Genomic DNA, 18,313 nt, shown 5'->3' with positions numbered 1-18,313 from the left:
GGCCAGAAGTGGGGAGGAAGTGCCTTTTGTTCGCGGCAAACGGACTAGTGAGGACTAAAGAATACTGGCTGCCGGTGACGGTTAGACTGCCATGATTCGTGGCTGAGCTATGACATAATGCTCTGCCTGCTCACCGTGGCTGAGTTGTGGCTCCCCCCTTTCTTGGTGGTGTGTTTTGGTGTTGGTTCAGTTGGGTACCTGGCCAAATGATGGTAAGGCTGCAGAGGGGAAAAGATAGAATATGGAGTAGCCTGGAGACTATTATAGTAAATGAGCAAAAAACTATAAGATCAGCCCCTCTCCAGGCTCCAGAATCTTTCCTTTCTCTCTCCAGACCCCTGAAGAACTTCGATCCCAGATGTGGCTCAGGGTCGGATCGTAGGGCCGATTATTCAGCCAGCCGGGGGGGCTCGGAGTGTCGGAAGCAGCAAAGATTCTCCATGGCTTTTTGCGGTGTTTGTTAGGCACCAGAGTATCCGGTTGCACTAGTAGCCACTATCGTCAACACAGACCTCGACGCCCAAGAATTTCCCTCGTTTTCCGCCGGTTTCTGCCACATCAATGGTCCTGTGCCCCCGTGATCGGTCGAGTGTTGTTTTGGTCATGATGCTATTTTCTCAGCTTGTCAGCTGTCAGCCGTCAGCAGCCAGTGGCCAGCACATAAGGCTGGTCTTCCCAGTGTGGGAAATCCGGGGAAATTCACCGATGACGATGTTGTCGGCCAGCAACATAAACGGGAATAAGTGGTTGTCTCACAATGAATGTGGAATGTCTGCCCCCATAGTTGTGCCTGGATTTGGCCATCCCTTTGAGGATCTTTCGTCTGTTCCATCCGGACATATGTCTTCTTACATTCATTCGCATCGAGCTATGGGAGCCAAGCATAAGATTCCTGAAAATATAGACTCATCTTAGACCCGTCTTACGTTTTACCTCACGACATAAGCCAACTTACTAACTAACATGACTTCTCCGTAGTCGCTGTTGGTCTCCGCGGGAAGCTGGCGAACTCCCCTTATCAAGGGCCCAAGTAACACCGAGACCGAGCCCCGATTGGGAAATTGCCGGACTATCTGATAAATCCGATCGGGCCTAGCGGGCTCGGCAATGATATAACCGGATCCAAACTTTTTCCCACCGGGCGAACTCGTCGTCCCCCTGCTGTCATCTTCCCTCGGTCATCAACTGTTCATCCATCCGTGTATGGTACAGTTGCAGATTTCATTTGCATCATGTCTACTATGACCCCTACTGCCTTGAGACAGGCATCTCGGGCTTATGCCCGTCGGCTTTTGTCGACTCCGCATGGCTCTCTGACAGCATCCCTGCCCCGGCGGGTGGTCGCCACCAGCGCTGCTATCCCCAGACGGTCGTACGTCTCCGAAACCAAGGCTGGAAATGCCCAGGTTACGGTGGACACGGCCATCAAGCAGGACCAGAAGGCTTTTGTGAACCAGACTGGACTTAATGCGCAGAAGGTCAATCTTCCTGGTTCGGGCATCTCCGGCGATGCGTCCATGAGCCCTACCGCCGGCATTCTGAAGCAGGCGACTGTTATGGACCAGGGCACCCGCCCGGTCTACCTCGACATGCAGGCGACGACCCCGACGGATCCCCGTGTCCTTGACGCCATGCTTCCCTACCTTACCGGCATCTACGGAAACCCCCATTCCAGAACTCACGCCTACGGCTGGGAGTCCGAGAAAGCCGTTGAACAAGCCAGAGAACACGTCGCCAAGCTTATCGGCGCCGACCCCAAGGAAATCATCTTCACCAGCGGCGCTACTGAGAGCAACAACATGAGCATCAAGGGTGTCGCCAGATTCTTCGGTCGCTCTGGCAAGAAGAAGCACATCATCACCACCCAGACCGAGCACAAGTGTGTCTTGGACAGCTGCAGGCACTTGCAAGACGAGGGATTCGATGTGACATACCTGCCCGTGCAGAGCAATGGATTGATCCGCATGGAAGAATTGGAGGCGGCCATTCGTCCCGACACTGCCCTGGTCAGTATCATGGCCGTCAACAATGAGATTGGTGTCATTCAACCCATGGAGGAGATCGGAAAGCTTTGCCGCTCGAAGAAGATCTTCTTCCACACCGATGGTGCCCAGGCCGTGGGCAAGATTCCGTTGGATGTCAACAAGCTCAACATCGATTTGATGTCGATTTCCAGCCACAAGATCTATGGCCCTAAGGGTATGGGTGCATGCTATGTTCGCCGTAGGCCCAGAGTTCGTCTCGAGCCTATCATTTCCGGAGGTGGACAGGAGAGAGGTCTCCGCAGTGGCACCATTGCCCCCCACCTCGTAGTCGGATTTGGCGAGGCTTGCCGTATTGCATACGAGGACATGGAGGTACGTTCCACTTTTTTTCTTTTAACCTCGAATTTGCTCTCAGTCAGGATGTTTCCGCGATGATTATAAGCTTTAATATGTATCGATTAACTGAGGCGCCATGGGGGTAGCGACACGCTTTGCGTGTCTCCATGGTGCTTTGACGACCGTAGCAGGGGTGATGAGTCGGGCTGCTGCATTTGCTTGTTGCGAGACAGTGAAGTCGATGAGAAAGTAGCTGACCAATATGCACAGTATGACTCCAAGCACATCGCAAGGCTGTCGAAGCGCCTGAGCGACGGACTTTTGGCCATGGAGCACACCACGCTCAACGGAGATCCTGACCGCCACTACCCCGGTTGCGTTAACATCTCCTTTGCCTACATTGAAGGCGAGTCGCTTCTGATGGCGCTGAAGGACATTGCCCTCTCATCCGGCAGTGCCTGCACGTCTGCCTCCTTGGAACCCAGCTACGTCCTGCGGGCTCTGGGCAGCAGCGATGAGAGTGCCCACAGCAGTATCCGGTTCGGTATCGGCCGGTTCACGACCGACAGTGAGATTGACTACGTGCTCAAGGCGGTGCAAGACCGCGTCCACTTCCTGCGGGAACTGAGCCCGCTGTGGGAGATGGTTCAGGAGGGTATCGATTTGAACTCGATTGAATGGAGCCAGCACTAAAAACTTTCTCTTTCTGTGTTAAAGACTGACTGCGAGGGCGGTTATATGGTCGTATACCAGGCGCATACTTGTTGTTTCTTTTCCAGATATCAGCGGTGGGATGGCGTTCATATAGTGTGTAACATTATAGGATTGATGACGATCTGTCCAGTCTGTAAAGAAAATGGATATTAATGACCCATGATTTCGATTGATCTAGAGAGATGAGTATGTAGACAGAAGCTTCATGGAAACCGAATGAATAGTATTGGCGGTCCGATGACCTTGGTTTGGTTTTTGAGCGACCTGTACCTATAGTACTCAGTACGTCATGTATATATGGGACCACGATTATGCTCCCAAGGCCTTGAGTCCTGTTGTGATGTGCTTGGAGGGGAGACTGTCGAGAATAGATTAGTACTGCTGATCAAGCACTGGCATCCCGTGACTCCTTTCAGTGTTTGCTGACTCACGAAGGAGGCACCAATTCGAGCAAGCTGCAGGTGATGTGTGATTGGCTGTGCAGGAGCAACATCACGTGATTAACGTTTGACGCGGAGAACTCCCGGCGCCGAGGTAATCACGTCTTCAGAGGCCATCCATTCCGTCTGGGAGAAAGAAAAAGAAGACGGGAATTCTCCGGTGGACGAACCATGAACGAAAAGACAATCATGCAGATCATTGCTGTCCAACCAGCGAGGTCGGAAGTCAAAATAAGATGGCAGCTCCGCACGGGGCCGACCATCTCACCGCAGACCCGAACGGGGTGGCGTGGGTGGGAGCGAATACGCCCCCCAGCTCGCTTAACTGCCCGATTTCGCACTCGGCCTCCCCTCCCACGCAGTCCCGGTTCATTCTCTAGCACTCAGCCTACTGGAATCCGGTGGACACCCCTTTCGCTCGCACCCAGTCCTCCCGCTGGCGCTGTCCAAGGGCCTCATCTACTCCAGATGCGCTGAGCCATCGACTTTACCATGGGAACAGCTTCGCCTCCCTTCTCCGTCTCTGGTGATATGACGGATATCATCAACCAAGATCCCCAACAATAATACTGTGTCTGAGCCCGCCATCTTCCTGGCCACTGCCTCTTCCTCCAGAGGCAAATCTTCGCCTCTGCTCTCCCGTCTGGCCTGGCTTAGTTGGTTCCGGCCCACTTGACTTCTGGTCAACTGTCCATCCACGGACTAGTCGACTGTCCTACCCTTCACCATGGGTACAGAATATACTACCTCCACGACCGCTGGCTCTACCCCTGTTTCGTGTCGGTCGACGGTTTCCGGGTGACACAATCGCCGTTATTGCGGAATGACTGATCCTGGGTCGCCAGGCTGATTAATTCTGTCGTCCGGCTATTCGGTCCTCGCGGCTTTCCTGGGAAAAGTCCTGGTGCCAAAACTGTCGCTGATTATTTAACTTCGGGAGAGGACCATTGTTACGATGATCTTAGTTTGAGCAAATTTTCCTTTCCCTTTCTTTTACCTTTCCCTCCCTCATCTCGCCATCTTTGTGCTCAAATCTATCCGGTTGTTCCCGTGACCTTCACAAACCTCACTTTTTTAACAACTACCAGACCTGGAGCTGCCATTTGTGCCTGGTCCCCTCTTCTGAGCCTTGCTCATCTTGCTGTGACCTGGGTCAGATCAACCGAAGCCTTGATTTCCTGACTGCATCGCAGTTGTGAGGCGTCCGTAACAGGCCCGACACGACACCTACTTCTGTTTGTGTCCGATCTTGTCAGCTTTTACTTGGTCGGTTGGGATCTCGCCTGCTTTGTCGCAGTGTGTGCGTCACACGACTGTTGCTTCACTAGAGATTGTCCGGACTCACGTCCGGGCACTGGAACCTCTCCTTCCTCCGAGCTTCCATATTATTCCGCTCGACGTCAAGTTCCGGACAATCAGCGAACTTTAAGCGACTGCCCTCACTGTGAGCCCACTCGCACGTGAGCATCTAGTACATTAATACTAGGCGTCGTCGCTGGCTCCTTGGGCGTTCCCATTCACCCCGACTCGTATACAGTGTCGTTTAGGCTTCTCTGAGCCGTCTCATCATCATGCTTCCTCCGATTCCAGCATTGGCGGACTACGGGATCTCGGCAGACCATGGCTTCCTCCCTCCAGAGCCACCCCTTGAGATCTTGCCAGACCCCTATTATGCCAAGTGGGAGTGGATCGTTTCCAACCTGCAGGCACTCTTGACTAGCCGGAGGATCCGGGAGGTGGTCGATCATATGTCCAAGCTGTCTACATCATATCTTCAGTCGGAGAACGAGTGGCGCAGGGCCTACGTCGTACTGGTATTTATGCTGCATGGGTATGTATGGGGGGGAAGCAAGCCGGCAGAGGTAGGTGACACAAAGCTACGAAGTAGTTCCTGAGCTAATATTGGTGACCAGAAAATCCCGCCTCAGCTGACCGTCCCACTATTCGACGTCTGCGAGCACCTGGGTCTGCCGCCCGTGGCCACTTATGCAGGGGTGTGTCTGTGGAACTATAAGCCTATTTTTCCGGAGGAATCGATCGATGATCTACGTAATCTCGACACCATCAACACATTTACAGGGTCATTGGATGAGAAGTGGTTTTACCTGGTCTCCGTGGCCATTGAAGCTCGTGGAGCACCCTCGATCCCGCTGGTGCTGCAAGCAATTGCGGCGGCCCGGGCTGGAAACAGCCTGGTAGTCACCGAATGTCTGCAGCGACTTGCTGAGGTGCTGGACGAGGTAGGGTCGCTGCTGGAGCGCATGTACGAGCACTGCGATCCGTATGTGTTCTACCACCGCATCCGACCCTATCTGGCTGGGAGCAAGAACATGGCTGATGCTGGCCTCCCGCATGGTCTATTATATGACTATGGAAACGGACAGCCCGAGTATCGGCAGTATGGCGGCGGTAGCAATGCCCAGAGCTCACTGATCCAGTTCTTCGACATCGCACTGGGCATCGAGCACCGTCCGACCGGGGAGACGCGTCCTAGCAGCACCCCGATGAAGGACGAGAAAGAGGGTGTTGTTGGGGCACCTCGTCACGGGTTCATCCAGGAGATGCGTACATACATGCCTGCGGCGCACCGTCGTTTCTTGGAGCATGTTAATGCCGTGGCCAACATCCGACAGTATGTGGAAGCACGACGCTCGGACAAGGCACTGTGCATTGCATACGACGCATGTCTGTCGATGCTTCGGGCAATGCGCGACAAGCACATCCAAATTGTATCCCGCTATATCATCATTCAGTCTCGGGATGCTCGACCGAGTCGCCCAGCGCGCGCAACCAGTCCCAAGAGAGCCATTAACTTGGCGACCGCCCGACACGGTGAGAAGCCGGACAGTAAGAAATTGCGGGGCACGGGTGGAACGGCCTTGATCCCGTTCCTGAAACAAGCACGGGACGAGACGGGCGAGCCAGCGATCGATGCATGGGCCCGTCGGCTTTTGAGCACAGGACCGTCGGAGTCTAGCTTCGCGGCGCTGAGCAAAGTGGACGAGGACCACGATGGACATCTCCAGGTGGTGGGACTATCAGGAACATGGGCAGCGGATGACAGCGAGGGTGGCATATGTCATTGGTAGCATTGCATGTAATAGATGCTGCATGGTTTTGTTTTGTTTTGTTTAAGATTCACTAATGAGCGGGTCGGTGTTTTTCTCTATCTAGCATTGAGACAGCCGATGACGATGACGAGGGGGGAAGATGATCGATGTACATAGAGCGATGAATACTTTTGATTATGACGAGAATGATGAATGCATGAGAGATTTGGACGTCATCGCCTTTTTTCCATTTGCTCTTTTGCCCCTTTGTTCCTGTTGCGGATCCATTTTGGTGGTCACTTCATCTCTGCCGTGCCTGGCGATGACGTCGATGCTTGACGTCATGTACCCCGGACTCACCACCACCTTCGATCTATAAATACACCCACAGCATCAACACAACACAACAACAATTACAACAGCAAGCAAATAAACACTACTACACTACAAGCAATCTACTCTCTACTACAATTTTTTTCTTCTAAACAAACTACTACTACCACTACATACCAACACCAACACCACCAACCACAATGTCCTCCACCGACTCCACCAACAACAACAACAACACCACCACCACCACCACCACCTCCACCCTCAAATCCTACGTCGACCAAGCAACCGGCATGGTCCAACGCGCCGCAGGCTCCCTAACCGGCGACTCCTCCGCTCAAGTGCGTCCACATCCTCCTCATCCTCCCCCTTTTTCCAAACCCCACAAACTAACCTCCATCTACTATTTAGTCCACCGGCACTGCCACCCAAGCCCAGGGCGAAGCCGAACACAACGCCAGCCACAACAACTTCACCAAGCTTGGTCCCGTGACCGCCGACCCTGCCACGGGCGCCGCCGCCACAGACCACCCGCAGCGCAGCAACGGCAGCTGGGACCAGACTGTGGGCTCGGCGAAGGAATCTTTGGGCAATTTGATTGGCAATGAGGGGTTGAGGAAGGCCGGCCAGGAGCAGAATGCGGCGGGAAAGCAGGCTGAGGCCGAGGGCCAGATGAGAGATTGGAAAGAGGGTGTTGAGGGTAGGGCCAAGGGAGCCGTTGGGAAGGTCGCTGCTGCGGCGACGGGTGATGAGGAGGAAGAGAGGAAGTGGAGGGATGTGCATGATGAGGGGAAGGTTAGGCAGAGGGGCGTGGAGAGCGAGGTCCAGAAGAGATATTAATCTTTCCTTCCTTCCTTCCTTCCTTCCTTCCTTATGGGGGTTGGGATTATGTGATGTGATATGATGACTTGCTATGATACAATATGGGAATGGAGTTATTGATTTGCTTTATCATTCTGTGTGATTCGCGTAGGTTGGGAGGAGAGTGCGTGTAGTAAGGTGTGGATTCTGGATTAATGGTGAGTATGGATGGAGAAAGTATGAGTGTGTTTAAGTTGTGCTATTATCACGTACTATTTAGTAAAGAAGGGTCTGTTGACTAGGAAATGATGCCCATTGTATTATAAAACTGGGATTGGTCTAGTACTTCATATGACTATGTATCCATTCATCCTCCGCCAAATCCTTAGCAGAACTCCTCCTGTTCGGCTCCCACTGCAGCATCTTCCGCATAAATCGCAAAAACGCGTCCCTCTCTGCCTCTCCCTCCAGAGTAGTCTCTCGTTCTTCAAGTGGAACGTAATCAGTCAATAAATCCGGATGGAGGAAAGCACCTATACTCATCGAGTTAGTAAATCTAAAAGACAAACCCCACAAGGTTTGGTATAACCACCTTCACTCGAAAAGAACTTATCTCTCAACTCTCCCTGCGTAAGCAAACTAGCAGGCGGTGGGCCCAGAAGATTAATCATCTCGGCAAGATGCGCTCGACTCCGGTATCTCTCATCTACAGGGTCTTGCCCCGTGAACAAGGAACCGCCTTCGTATAAATCCCAGATCTATTAGCTCAAGTATTAGTGGAGCTGCGGACGAAAATGAATCGTTTTGTCCTACCATGCATCCAACATTCCAAATATCAGCGCTGTACGTCCATGGAACTCCCAGTATCACCTCCGGGGCTCGATAGATCTGAGGTTGAATGAATACCCTCTGGTATTCATCATTGACGACCATGGCTGAACCAAAATCGCACAGAACCGGGGCGCCAATTCCTTTAGGTACTTTGAGTTCCCGGGACATGTATATCGTTCTTTCGTCGACCTCTTTCCTCGGGACGGGTCGTTGAAGTTCGTTCTCCTCGATGTCCGTAAAGACTGAGTCATCTTTGATACCGAACATGATATTATCGGCTTTGATATCTGGAAGCAGGATAAGAGAAGTGAGAATCATAAAAGCTGGTAGATATATCGAGCTACAAACCCGTGTGCGCGATCTTGCATTCCGTATGCAGAAAGTCCAATCCTAGAAATAAGCGATGAAGAACAACAGCAATGACTGCAGATGGTAGCCTCTCAACCGGATTCCGGCGCAAGAAAGCTAGCACGCTTTCCCATAATGGGGGATGCACTAGGCAGCGATGTTTGTCTTGAGGGCCGTCGATGTAAAAAGTATCGAGTAATGTTCTGATGGCATCGCGACCGGGGTGGATGGGCGGGGACTGTTCCATAAGTCTGTACATATTAAGCTCGATATCGGCTTGCTGACCCATAGACGAAGCCTCAATGAATATCTTGAGCATAACATAACGGCGGTTTCTATGATGTATGAGTAACTCAGATAGGCTCATTCATGGGAAGAAAGAAAAGGGGGTTCTCCACTCCATATCCCGTGCAAGCCACGCGGTTGAAGTCGATCCATATCCCAGTTTACCAATGACTTGATACCGCTCCTTGATAACTTCTCCTATTCGAGTGGGATAATACTGTGAGGCGGTATATTCGGGAAGAGTCTCTTCTTCTATGTTGTGCCAATTGGGGATTCGGACGAAGTTAGAGTTGGGGAAATTTAATGGTTTCCATCGCCGTCCAAGATGAGTTAGAGACCGGAGAAGTGATGAGAGCATCGTTTGAATGTAGTAGATACTAGTTAACGATCTCATGTATCTGGGATTAATGTTTACCATGAAAGCGGAGCAAATCACAGGGCGGACTTACAGAGAAGGGGACGCTATGCTGAAAGCGGAAAGGTCAACCAGATCCACCACAACATTTGGGACCGAAAAAAAAGAGACCCTCCAGATGGAGGGTCAGGAGACAAAAAAGTTGACCTACGCAGGACTCGAACCTGCAATCTCTTGATCCGTAGTCAAGCGCCTTACCATTGGGCCAGCAGGCCAGCTGATATATTTTGTTGACTATTTATGGTTTTATTAACCAAAGTTATTGGCGGGGCTAAGAACAAGCCAAGTTGACCCTTGACTAGGGTTTATCTTAACATAGTTGGGAGAATAAGCCATTGTACGATTAGTAATAGAACTGGGATTCAGATCACGATATTGTCCAGTTATATCTAAGGATATCAATACCTATACGGATTGGACGATAAGTGACAACGAGTAGATGGTAAAAAAAGCAATCCATCTGCGACTGACCAGTGTACTGGCAGTGCACAGTTATCACACTCAATGGATGATCAAGTCAGGCCTTCAGAGAGTATTCTGGCAATCTGAAATAGTGGCAGAGGGTGAGAGAGTATATATATGTCTGTGGGTGAATGCACAGTGTCCTTCTATCCTCACCTTCAATCAATTTCCGGTTATGTATGAGTCTACCCTAGCCAATCGAGCGAGTAGTAATCAGGTCAGCAGGGAGACAGTACTAATGGAGTTATTAAATATGAATCCTATTATGTGAATGTCTACTCTTCGTATAGTCTGGGTATTATTTGTAAAAGCAACAGAATAGCAATAAGATAAATTCTGGTAAGAATCTCTCTACAGTCAGCAGTCGCAGGATTCAAACCTACGATACAACAAAGTAGTCAATAGGTATAGATAGAAACACTACCAGCTATCTCTACAGTGTCTACCGGAAAGCCACCATTTGACCATCCTGCCACCTTTACGTACTCTTGCACTTGCTCCCAAGTCTCACCTGAGAGATGAATTTTCGGCAGGGTTTGAGGTCTTCCAGATCGAAGAGCTCAATGTACCGACGCACAGGCAATTCGAGACCATTGATCAACTCGACTACATGGCTTTGCAGCTCTGCATCATCAATCATCTCTTTCAGCCGAACTACATTCCCTTCCCAGGGAGCGAGCTCATCAGCAGAATATTCACCTGACCTACAATTGACTGCCTGGTTGAATATGGTCTCGAAAAATCGTGGCTCTGTGAGAATCTGAACGGGACACGTACTGTTCTTCCATCGTCCGCGTTCTGGCAAGCGAGGGTCTGTAACAACCATATAGTTCTGGTCTTCAGGCCCTGGAGCACCCAGTCCAGGATCAGGCAGCGTCGGATCAATATCAGACTTCTTGTACAACTTGAGCGACTCACACCAAAATGGGGGGTTACCCTGGGGGCCGTGATCAAGATGGAAGTGATAAGGCGCAGGTGATGACGCTTCCTCAGTCAGAGCATCATTCTCCCAGTCGCATTCCTTGCCTTTAATGCAGGGCTCGATGCCGTGATTGCTGAGAGCCTCGGCTGCTTCGTGGACTTTTCCATCGGCAACGATTAAGCTAGTGCCCTGCAGAGTGATGTGTTAGTATTTTTCCTCTTCTTGAATTGTTAGCAGGCTGTGGGTGAAGAACTTACCAATTTGTAGGGAATCAAAGCGCCGTAGCTACTCAAAGCGACCTCTCCAATGAAAGCACAGGTTATACCGGCTTCATGCAGCCAGATAGTAACTGCTTCAGCTGACTTCATCCCATTCTTAAATGGCTCCATCTCGAACCAGCGCAATTGTGATGAAAGATTTGTGAAAGCCATTTTTGTAGACAGAATATATTGCAGCCACAAATTTGTAAGGCATCTGCATGTTCACCTCGGTGGATGTTGAGGGTCTTTTATGGTTACACGAGGTTAATGGTCTTCGAAGCATTCCAATTCTGTCTTCCTTATTTTTACCGTTATCGGATATTTCCTGGAAAGTGTAGAATTCTCGTCGGGCATGACCCGACATTGTGAAGGGATGTCTGGCAGGATATAGGCGAGTAAGAGGTTATTCCCATGTAACTGCCGGTACTTCACGTGGTGGATCAGTGCTTTTTAGCTGTGATTGATGCTGTAGGTATAGAACTTTCAACTACATCAGTAGAATATCTTCAATGACAGACTGGAGGTTTCACACGATGTAAGGTAGCAAATACCGCACATGGTGGGCAGCTTCCTGGATATATAATGGAAGCTGTACCTTTGATCTTCTTTTGTTTGGCGATCCATGGGGATCCATGTACTTAGTAGATGGTAGCATGCCTTGCAGGTCATGAAAGAAAAGTGAAAGGCCATAGCCCTAAATGCGATATCGGTCAATGTTGGCAACTGCCAATTTAAATATTCAAGAACTCACATTTTTTCGATCTTATTGCTTGTCAGCTCCAGGAGACTATCTACTTACCCAGACATATAGGATTCGAGATCTACCCTGAAGCCTAACTACCTGGAGGTTCCGTGCTACACCTCAATCTGATGGCCATTCATAGACCTACAATGAAATGATTTTCACATCAAAGACCACACCCAACCCAGGCCTAGCCCGTTTCACCATATTAACCCTTATTCTATCTTCGATCCTAATTAGGTTACACCCGTCCCATTTATCCCAAAAATCATTAAGACAAGCCCAACCTTAAAAATGAGTCCAAACTAAAGCCCAGACTACGCTTCAGAAGTTCCCCTGGGTATGCAGATCCCTCAATCTTAGCCCGGGCCCTTCTCCACGACGATCCCATCCGTTTAACCCCCTCACACATCGGATCTCGGTCCAAGTGAGCCAGACAGTCCCATGCATATGATGATGTGCCTGCGCCCTAACATCCGTCCCATATACCATTAACTACACTCCACCCTCCAGTACCTCCCCTTCCACCATTAACTCACTACACTCTTTTTATACAACCCATCCACCATCCAAACAATTCAAAGAAAATTAAATCTAAAAAAATACCACCCACCAAAATGAAACTCTCCTCCCTCTTCCTCCTCCCCACCCTCCTAGCCACCACAGCCTTCTGTGCCCCCGAACCCATCCCCAACGTGAACCTCAATGACAACAACCTCGCCGCTCTCGCGCAAGCCTTGTTCGTGCCCTCACCTTCCCCTCTTCATATCATATGGCTGATATAACTAAATTAATAGAAAACCCTCCCTCCCAACACCAACCCAACCCGTTCCCAACCTAGAAAGCGTATCCCCTCCACCACACGCCGTCGTGCACCAAGTCATCACAGCCGTTCCTCCCACAGCACTCGCGCAGCTGTTCGTGCCCGCGAAGCGCGTCGCGTTGGCGAGTGAGTTCAGCGCTGGCAATACGCCCGAGTGGTATAAGGCGCTGCCGACGGATGTGCAGAGTTATTTTGCCGAGGTGAAGAGGCAGATTGCGGCGACAGGGGTGGGTGAGGCGAAGGCTGCGGAGGAGAAGAAGTCGAGTGGTGGTGGGAAGGTGGTGAGTGTGCAGGGGATGGGGTTGGTGGTTGGGTTGGTGGGTGCTGTTGTTGTTGGGGTTATGGTTTAGGGGGTTTAATTTACGATGGGGTGGGTTGGATGGTTGTGGAGATTGTATAGGGATAGTAGTAGTTGGTGGAATGGGGATTGGGGATGATAGTTGCGGGTAATACTTACTGGGATAGTGGTAATTGTGTGTCGAAGTAAGGTTCCAGGAAAGAAAACATTGGTCATTGCGTTTATGATCTCTTTATCTTCTAGTGGCTTATCTTGCATTGTCTGTTGCTAATTGTTGAGAACTGTGCGAATGATTGCTTCTTGCACATTGCTAATCCATTCAAAAAAACCTCCACTACGGACGCACCAAGCTATGTACATTGTCTGGCCAACCTGTATCGACCTTATGGGTATCTATCTACAGATCCGTCAACATAGGTCACGCAAACCAAAAAGTAGTGATTGCATCATCGTATCATCAATGCACTTCCAATCCCATGCCTTTCCCGATCTTCCGTATCAATGCACGTTTCAAGAACGCTTCTCGCGCAAGTCCACGCGTGTGACGTGACCAGGTCTCAACCCCAATGACACCCTTAACCAGCGCAGCTTGGAGGGCATAGATTGCCTGCTGAATACCGCGTTCCTCAGCAACCAAGTCGTACAATTGTTTACCGACCACGGTTGGGGCAACGAGAACTTCGTCGATTGGTGGGAGACCCGAAGTAACGGGATCAGTGCTGGATGACGGGGCCGAGGATGATATACGGCTTTGCGCATCGGCGATGACGCCGTCGGCGCGCATGAGAGATTGCTGCAGAGTCGTGGTGTTCGATTGAAGAGTCGCGTTGAGCGTGTTGAGCGACGATACTTCGCCTTGAAGCGTCGCAATTGCCGCATGCAGCGAGTGGGATTGAGAAATCAAAGATTGAGCAGCAGTCTCGGACTGTGCGACGTTTGCTTGCAGTGTTTCAGCTAGAGTCTTAGAGACGGCCCGCAGTAGGGCGTCCTTCTCGGGGTTGGGTGGAATTGGGGGCGCCGGGCCGGTGGGTGCGAACGAGGGGAGCTCGAGCTCAAACGGAGAGGTAAGAAGATCTTGCGTCTCTGACTTGGGACGTGGAGCTGGTTGCTGTGCTTGCTGAAGTCCAACATGGGGTGAACCTTGCGGTGGGACCTGCTGTGGCGGAGGTCTCTGGTAGGCTGCAGGAGGGGCTTGTTGTACGGGGTGGTAAGAGTTCCGTTGCGGAAGCCCACGACTGGGGTCATCTGGGCGAGTAACAGGGACACCGTTCGGTGATTGAAACTGCGCTGGGCCAGTCTGGTATGCCGGTGTCGACTGAGAGACGTGCTGCGGTTGTTGGGGCAACTGATACTGTCCTGATGCTACTACAGGAACTTGACTGCGATCCGGTAGGTACTGGGGCCTGTTCATAGGGTTGCCAATGCCTGTCTGTGGTTGCATCGGTATTCTCCTGGAATCATGCTCCTTTGGTGGCAGTGGAGGCAGCGGAGGGGGAGACGAGTATCTCCCTGATGACGGAGTGCCCTGTGATTGTGGCTCAGGTGTCTGCCCGGGTTTTGGAGGCGGCGGTGGTGGCACCTGAGCAGGTACTTGCGGAGAAGCATTCGGAGCGCTATGGGTAGAAGAGGGCCGATTAATTGAGGTATCAAGCTCCGGAGGCAGAGGAGGTAGAGGAGGTGCTTGCGCCTGTACCTGCGCTGGCGGAGGCGGTCGCGGCTGTACAGGCTGTTGCTGTTTATATCTCACCGGCGGCTCCTTGGCGAAAACCTCACGAAGTATCATCAGGAAATCAATAAGAGATGATCGCTAAGCTTAGGTGTCAGCGATAACGAGATGCGCATTGCGAGTCACATTGACTAACCTCCCACGCTTCAGCCCAGTGTGCCAGGTAGTGATGGTACACCCTCCCTTCCAAAGTGACATGCTGGCCCACACGAACGGCCATGTCTTGCGTCGGTGTTACATAAACCAATGGCGGTTCTCTGGGGTATGTATTTGGGATCCATAGTGTGATGGGAAACTTGTAAACAGTGCCGCGAAACGTCACGGGCAACGTGCCGGTCAGTTGGAGGAGGAGGGCGGAGAAACCGTTCTCGTATGCTAGAAGTTTGAAGAAAAGAATCGGTCAGTAAGATCGCAGTAAGGTCGCAGCAAGATGGCATACTGTAGACTTCAGTCCTGGGGCCCAGCGAAGGGTATTGACCGAGCACATTAGCTACATCATAGTAGGTGCGGTTGGGGTCCTGGTAGGTTTGTCGGGGATCGTAGTGGTCCTATTTCTGTCAGTGGTCCTATTCTAGGAGTCCGTGTTTGGTTTTTAGCTACCCTGATAAGGACACTGTACAGCCAGTTAAGCGTCCTTTGCGGCACAGCAGCCATGGCGGAGGAGGCGAAGGCGCATGGTGGGAGAAGTGGGATGGCGGAGTTGGAGTTGGAGTTGGAGCTAGACTCCCTGGGCATTCTTGGTGCCTCGCAGCCTCGCTCCACCGCCGCGGCAGTTCCCCGCAACTTTCTCCCGCTGACATCTTGATCTATAACATCACCTTGCCATTCATTCTTGAATATGTCTATCCTTGCGGAAACATACATCTTAAAGTATACCAATGACTGCAGTGTCGTACAGAGTCAATGGATGAAGATTAGTCTAGCGGGGAGTTTGGTACCACTGTTGGGAGTGGAAGATATAAAAAGGATAGAGTACTAAAGCTAAATTCCGGGTGGAATCACATCAATACAACCACTCATTTTCGACCAGAGACTTCCCATTAGTACCTCACTGTCATGCGTAACCCGGCCATGCCAGGTCAGAAGTTCGGCCTGCTGCTATAGAGTCGGCTCTGCTTTCCCTACTGACTCGGCCCCTATAGCGTGGCATTCCATCCCACCCCCCGCTAATACTATACTGGTGTCAGCCAGGGACCTGAAATCAAGTGAATTCAGTGTAAGCATACATAGTTGCTGGCGCAAACCCAGCAAGAATTTTGATGATAATACAACTACCAATAGTTTAATGGGGATCCCCCAAACACTCTACAACTTCGCAAGAGCTACAAATAACCAATCATCTAGCTCTGGGCCAGGCTGTTTCAGCCCGGACGAATCTCGTGTGGAATAACACATAAGCAGTTCAACAAGAGGACTGAAGCCTATTTGCTCCAGGAAATCATTGCACTGTTCAGCACATACACTGTTGGAGCGGCGGCTACTCATTCCCAGCTCCTGATTGGAATGAACTACACAGCCAATGATACTTAGATACATACTGGCCAAGCCCAACAGACCTGACAATCCTTATGGATGATTATATTACCAGAGGTAAGAAAACAGTACACGTCTGAGCCGTGTCTAGTGTTGACCGAAAGCTTTAGTCTTCCATTAGGGACCCCCTTTTTTGCTTGCCATTGTTCTTTGCATTGGCCTTGATATTGTTTGTCTTACATTAAACATCTTCACAAACACCTCCTGGAGCTTATTGCTCAATGCGGTGAAGATTGACATTGTTAAGGGTCGGTATCCACTTTGTTCCATCATAGTATTGTTGCCCCCAAATCAGCTCCATCCTTCATATTGTCTGTTTCGGTGTTGCAAGACAATATACAGCATCACACATCTGACTTGGCATGATGAATGTACAGCCATGGCTTCTAAGTTGGAAAGCCAGGCCGCGTACTGCTCGAACACTTGTCATATCCATTTCAATGGCCTATACAAGCCAACTTCTCAACCTCCCAGCTTCTCCTGTCGGATAACCTGTCCAACTTAGCAACTCAAGATACTTGACTTCAACGTTGCAGACCATATCAACCATACTACTGCTACACCCTGACAGCCACAATGGCCTCAACTGATCCTTTTGCCCAAAACGTCACCTTCCATACTGGCGATGGAACCCCCTTCGAGGTGAACGTGCAGGAAATTGACACATTCTTGCAGTACTGTATTCAGATCTGCACCAACTATGGCGCCCAGCTCGGAGCTTCCATCGTGCTCTTCGTCATCCTCCTGCTCCTGACCAGACCCGAGAAGCGCAGCTCCAGCGTCTTCATCCTCAATTGCGCTGCACTGCTCTCCAACGTCGGCCGTCTCTTTTGCCAGATCTTGTATTTCACTACCGACTTCGTGAGAGTGTATGCCTACTTCTCCGGAGACTTCTCTCGAGTGCCAACCTCCGCATACGCCAACTCCGTCATCGCAGTGGTATTCTACACCATCCTCGTGATATGCATCGAGGCCTCGCTCGTCCTGCAGGTCCAGGTCATCTGTGCGAACCTCGGTCGTGTATACCGACAGGTCCTTCTCTCACTGTCCATCGTGGTTGCACTGATCCCAGTCGGATTCCGTATGGCCATGATGGTCGAGAACGCCATTGCAATCATGGCAGCCGAAAGCAGCATTCCTCTCATCTGGCTTCAAAGTGCAGAGAACATCACCGCCACAATCAGCATCTGCTTCTTCTGCGCCGTCTTCGTTGCCAAGCTCGGATTTGCCATTCGTCAGCGCCGCAGACTCGGCGTGCGAGACTTTGGCCCAATGAAGGTCATCTTCATTATGGGTTGTCAGACTCTGGTCATTCCAGGTGTGCAACTCCCTCCCTCCCTCTCTTACCCTCACATATCTAACTGAACCTCGTCCATAGCCACCTTCTCAATCATCCACTACATCGCCGCCGTCCCGGCTCTATCCTCCAACGTGGCCACCCTAGTCACCATCTCCCTTCCCCTCTCCTCTATCTGGGCTGGTGTCGCCTTGACCAAAGTCTCCTCTGGCGCTGGCACTGGCTCTGGCACCGGATCTGGCTCGTCAGGCCGCAATCTTTGGAACGTGCTCTCCTTCCCTGTCTGGGACAGTAGAAACACTACCAGTACTACTACCTCTTCCTCGACGCCAACTGTGAATCCAGTCTCAACCTGCTACGCGGACAATGGTTCCTCTAAGCAGTGCAAGCAGCAGACTAACACTGAAGAAATTGGCATTACTGTCGAACATGAGATCTCAGTGCAGAGCTTCAAGAGGGAAAAGGATATGGTTTGAACTTCGAACTGAACTGTAGATCGTGCTCCGGTGGTGCGATTCGGAGGGATGGTTCATGATTATTAAGGTTAGGGGGATCTCGTATGGTTGTGGTCAATTATATCTCGGGACTGCTCATTTCAATCATGGTTTTCTTTTGTGACTGTCTTTTAAGATTATTGCAATGCTCCGCGCGCCAGCTACTTCTATTTCGTTTGTTTAATGCTTATCACCGTATCTATTGGCATGATAATAGT

General features: G+C 50.9%; 11 protein-coding genes and 1 non-coding gene across 12 annotated transcripts; 7 read left to right on the top strand and 5 right to left on the bottom strand.

The window, feature by feature from the left end:
- Positions 1–117: 117 nt before the first annotated feature.
- An09g04290 (hypothetical protein) lies at positions 118–915 on the top strand (the record flags this gene model as incomplete). Its single annotated transcript, XM_059749768.1, has 4 exons — positions 118–168; positions 335–370; positions 465–577; positions 630–915. The coding sequence occupies 4 exons, from the start codon at positions 118–120 to the stop codon at positions 913–915; spliced, it is 486 nt and encodes a 161-aa protein (XP_059606296.1).
- A 317-nt stretch (positions 916–1,232) lies between these two features.
- An09g04280 (uncharacterized protein) lies at positions 1,233–3,014 on the top strand (the record flags this gene model as incomplete). The annotated part of the gene is made up of 2 exons (XM_001393706.3): positions 1,233–2,357; positions 2,592–3,014. The coding sequence occupies 2 exons, from the start codon at positions 1,233–1,235 to the stop codon at positions 3,012–3,014; spliced, it is 1,548 nt and encodes a 515-aa protein (XP_001393743.1).
- A 393-nt stretch (positions 3,015–3,407) lies between these two features.
- Positions 3,408–4,063, bottom strand: An09g04270 (hypothetical protein; the record flags this gene model as incomplete). The annotated part of the gene is made up of 4 exons (XM_059749766.1): positions 3,408–3,457; positions 3,541–3,601; positions 3,744–3,849; positions 3,939–4,063. 4 exons carry the CDS (start codon positions 4,061–4,063, stop codon positions 3,408–3,410), a joined length of 342 nt encoding a protein of 113 aa, XP_059606295.1.
- A 139-nt stretch (positions 4,064–4,202) lies between these two features.
- On the top strand, positions 4,203–4,904 carry An09g04260 (hypothetical protein; the record flags this gene model as incomplete). The annotated part of the gene is made up of 3 exons (XM_059749765.1): positions 4,203–4,273; positions 4,321–4,627; positions 4,689–4,904. The coding sequence occupies 3 exons, from the start codon at positions 4,203–4,205 to the stop codon at positions 4,902–4,904; spliced, it is 594 nt and encodes a 197-aa protein (XP_059606294.1).
- A 142-nt stretch (positions 4,905–5,046) lies between these two features.
- An09g04250 (uncharacterized protein) lies at positions 5,047–6,564 on the top strand (the record flags this gene model as incomplete). Its single annotated transcript, XM_001393703.3, has 2 exons — positions 5,047–5,337; positions 5,389–6,564. The coding sequence occupies 2 exons, from the start codon at positions 5,047–5,049 to the stop codon at positions 6,562–6,564; spliced, it is 1,467 nt and encodes a 488-aa protein (XP_001393740.1).
- A 494-nt stretch (positions 6,565–7,058) lies between these two features.
- An09g04240 (uncharacterized protein) lies at positions 7,059–7,698 on the top strand (the record flags this gene model as incomplete). Its single annotated transcript, XM_059749764.1, has 2 exons — positions 7,059–7,199; positions 7,297–7,698. The coding sequence occupies 2 exons, from the start codon at positions 7,059–7,061 to the stop codon at positions 7,696–7,698; spliced, it is 543 nt and encodes a 180-aa protein (XP_059606293.1).
- Positions 7,699–7,998: 300 nt separating this feature from the next.
- Positions 7,999–9,517, bottom strand: An09g04230 (uncharacterized protein; the record flags this gene model as incomplete). The annotated part of the gene is made up of 5 exons (XM_059749763.1): positions 7,999–8,192; positions 8,234–8,417; positions 8,473–8,777; positions 8,839–9,173; positions 9,303–9,517. 5 exons carry the CDS (start codon positions 9,515–9,517, stop codon positions 7,999–8,001), a joined length of 1,233 nt encoding a protein of 410 aa, XP_059606292.1.
- A 164-nt stretch (positions 9,518–9,681) lies between these two features.
- Positions 9,682–9,753, bottom strand: tRNA-Arg (ACG). Its single transcript has one exon. It is a non-coding gene; the product is annotated as a tRNA-Arg (tRNA).
- A 522-nt stretch (positions 9,754–10,275) lies between these two features.
- Positions 10,276–11,353, bottom strand: An09g04210 (uncharacterized protein; the record flags this gene model as incomplete). Its single annotated transcript, XM_001393700.3, has 3 exons — positions 10,276–10,379; positions 10,487–11,111; positions 11,180–11,353. 3 exons carry the CDS (start codon positions 11,351–11,353, stop codon positions 10,276–10,278), a joined length of 903 nt encoding a protein of 300 aa, XP_001393737.3.
- Positions 11,354–12,541: 1,188 nt separating this feature from the next.
- On the top strand, positions 12,542–13,218 carry An09g04200 (hypothetical protein; the record flags this gene model as incomplete). Its single annotated transcript, XM_001393699.3, has 3 exons — positions 12,542–12,663; positions 12,722–13,028; positions 13,213–13,218. 3 exons carry the CDS (start codon positions 12,542–12,544, stop codon positions 13,216–13,218), a joined length of 435 nt encoding a protein of 144 aa, XP_001393736.3.
- Positions 13,219–13,502: 284 nt separating this feature from the next.
- Positions 13,503–15,635, bottom strand: An09g04190 (uncharacterized protein; the record flags this gene model as incomplete). Its single annotated transcript, XM_001393698.3, has 4 exons — positions 13,503–14,852; positions 14,908–15,146; positions 15,211–15,319; positions 15,372–15,635. The coding sequence occupies 4 exons, from the start codon at positions 15,633–15,635 to the stop codon at positions 13,503–13,505; spliced, it is 1,962 nt and encodes a 653-aa protein (XP_001393735.3).
- A 1,245-nt stretch (positions 15,636–16,880) lies between these two features.
- An09g04180 (uncharacterized protein) lies at positions 16,881–18,077 on the top strand (the record flags this gene model as incomplete). The annotated part of the gene is made up of 2 exons (XM_001393697.1): positions 16,881–17,622; positions 17,683–18,077. 2 exons carry the CDS (start codon positions 16,881–16,883, stop codon positions 18,075–18,077), a joined length of 1,137 nt encoding a protein of 378 aa, XP_001393734.1.
- Between the last annotated feature and the right edge of the window lie 236 nt (positions 18,078–18,313).

This window comes from Aspergillus niger (assembly GCF_000002855.4).
Source record: "Aspergillus niger supercontig An09".
NCBI lineage: Eukaryota > Fungi > Ascomycota > Eurotiomycetes > Eurotiales > Aspergillaceae > Aspergillus > Aspergillus niger.
The sequence above is the reverse complement of the archived record's forward strand: the minus strand, read 5'-3'. Positions and strand labels throughout refer to the sequence as shown.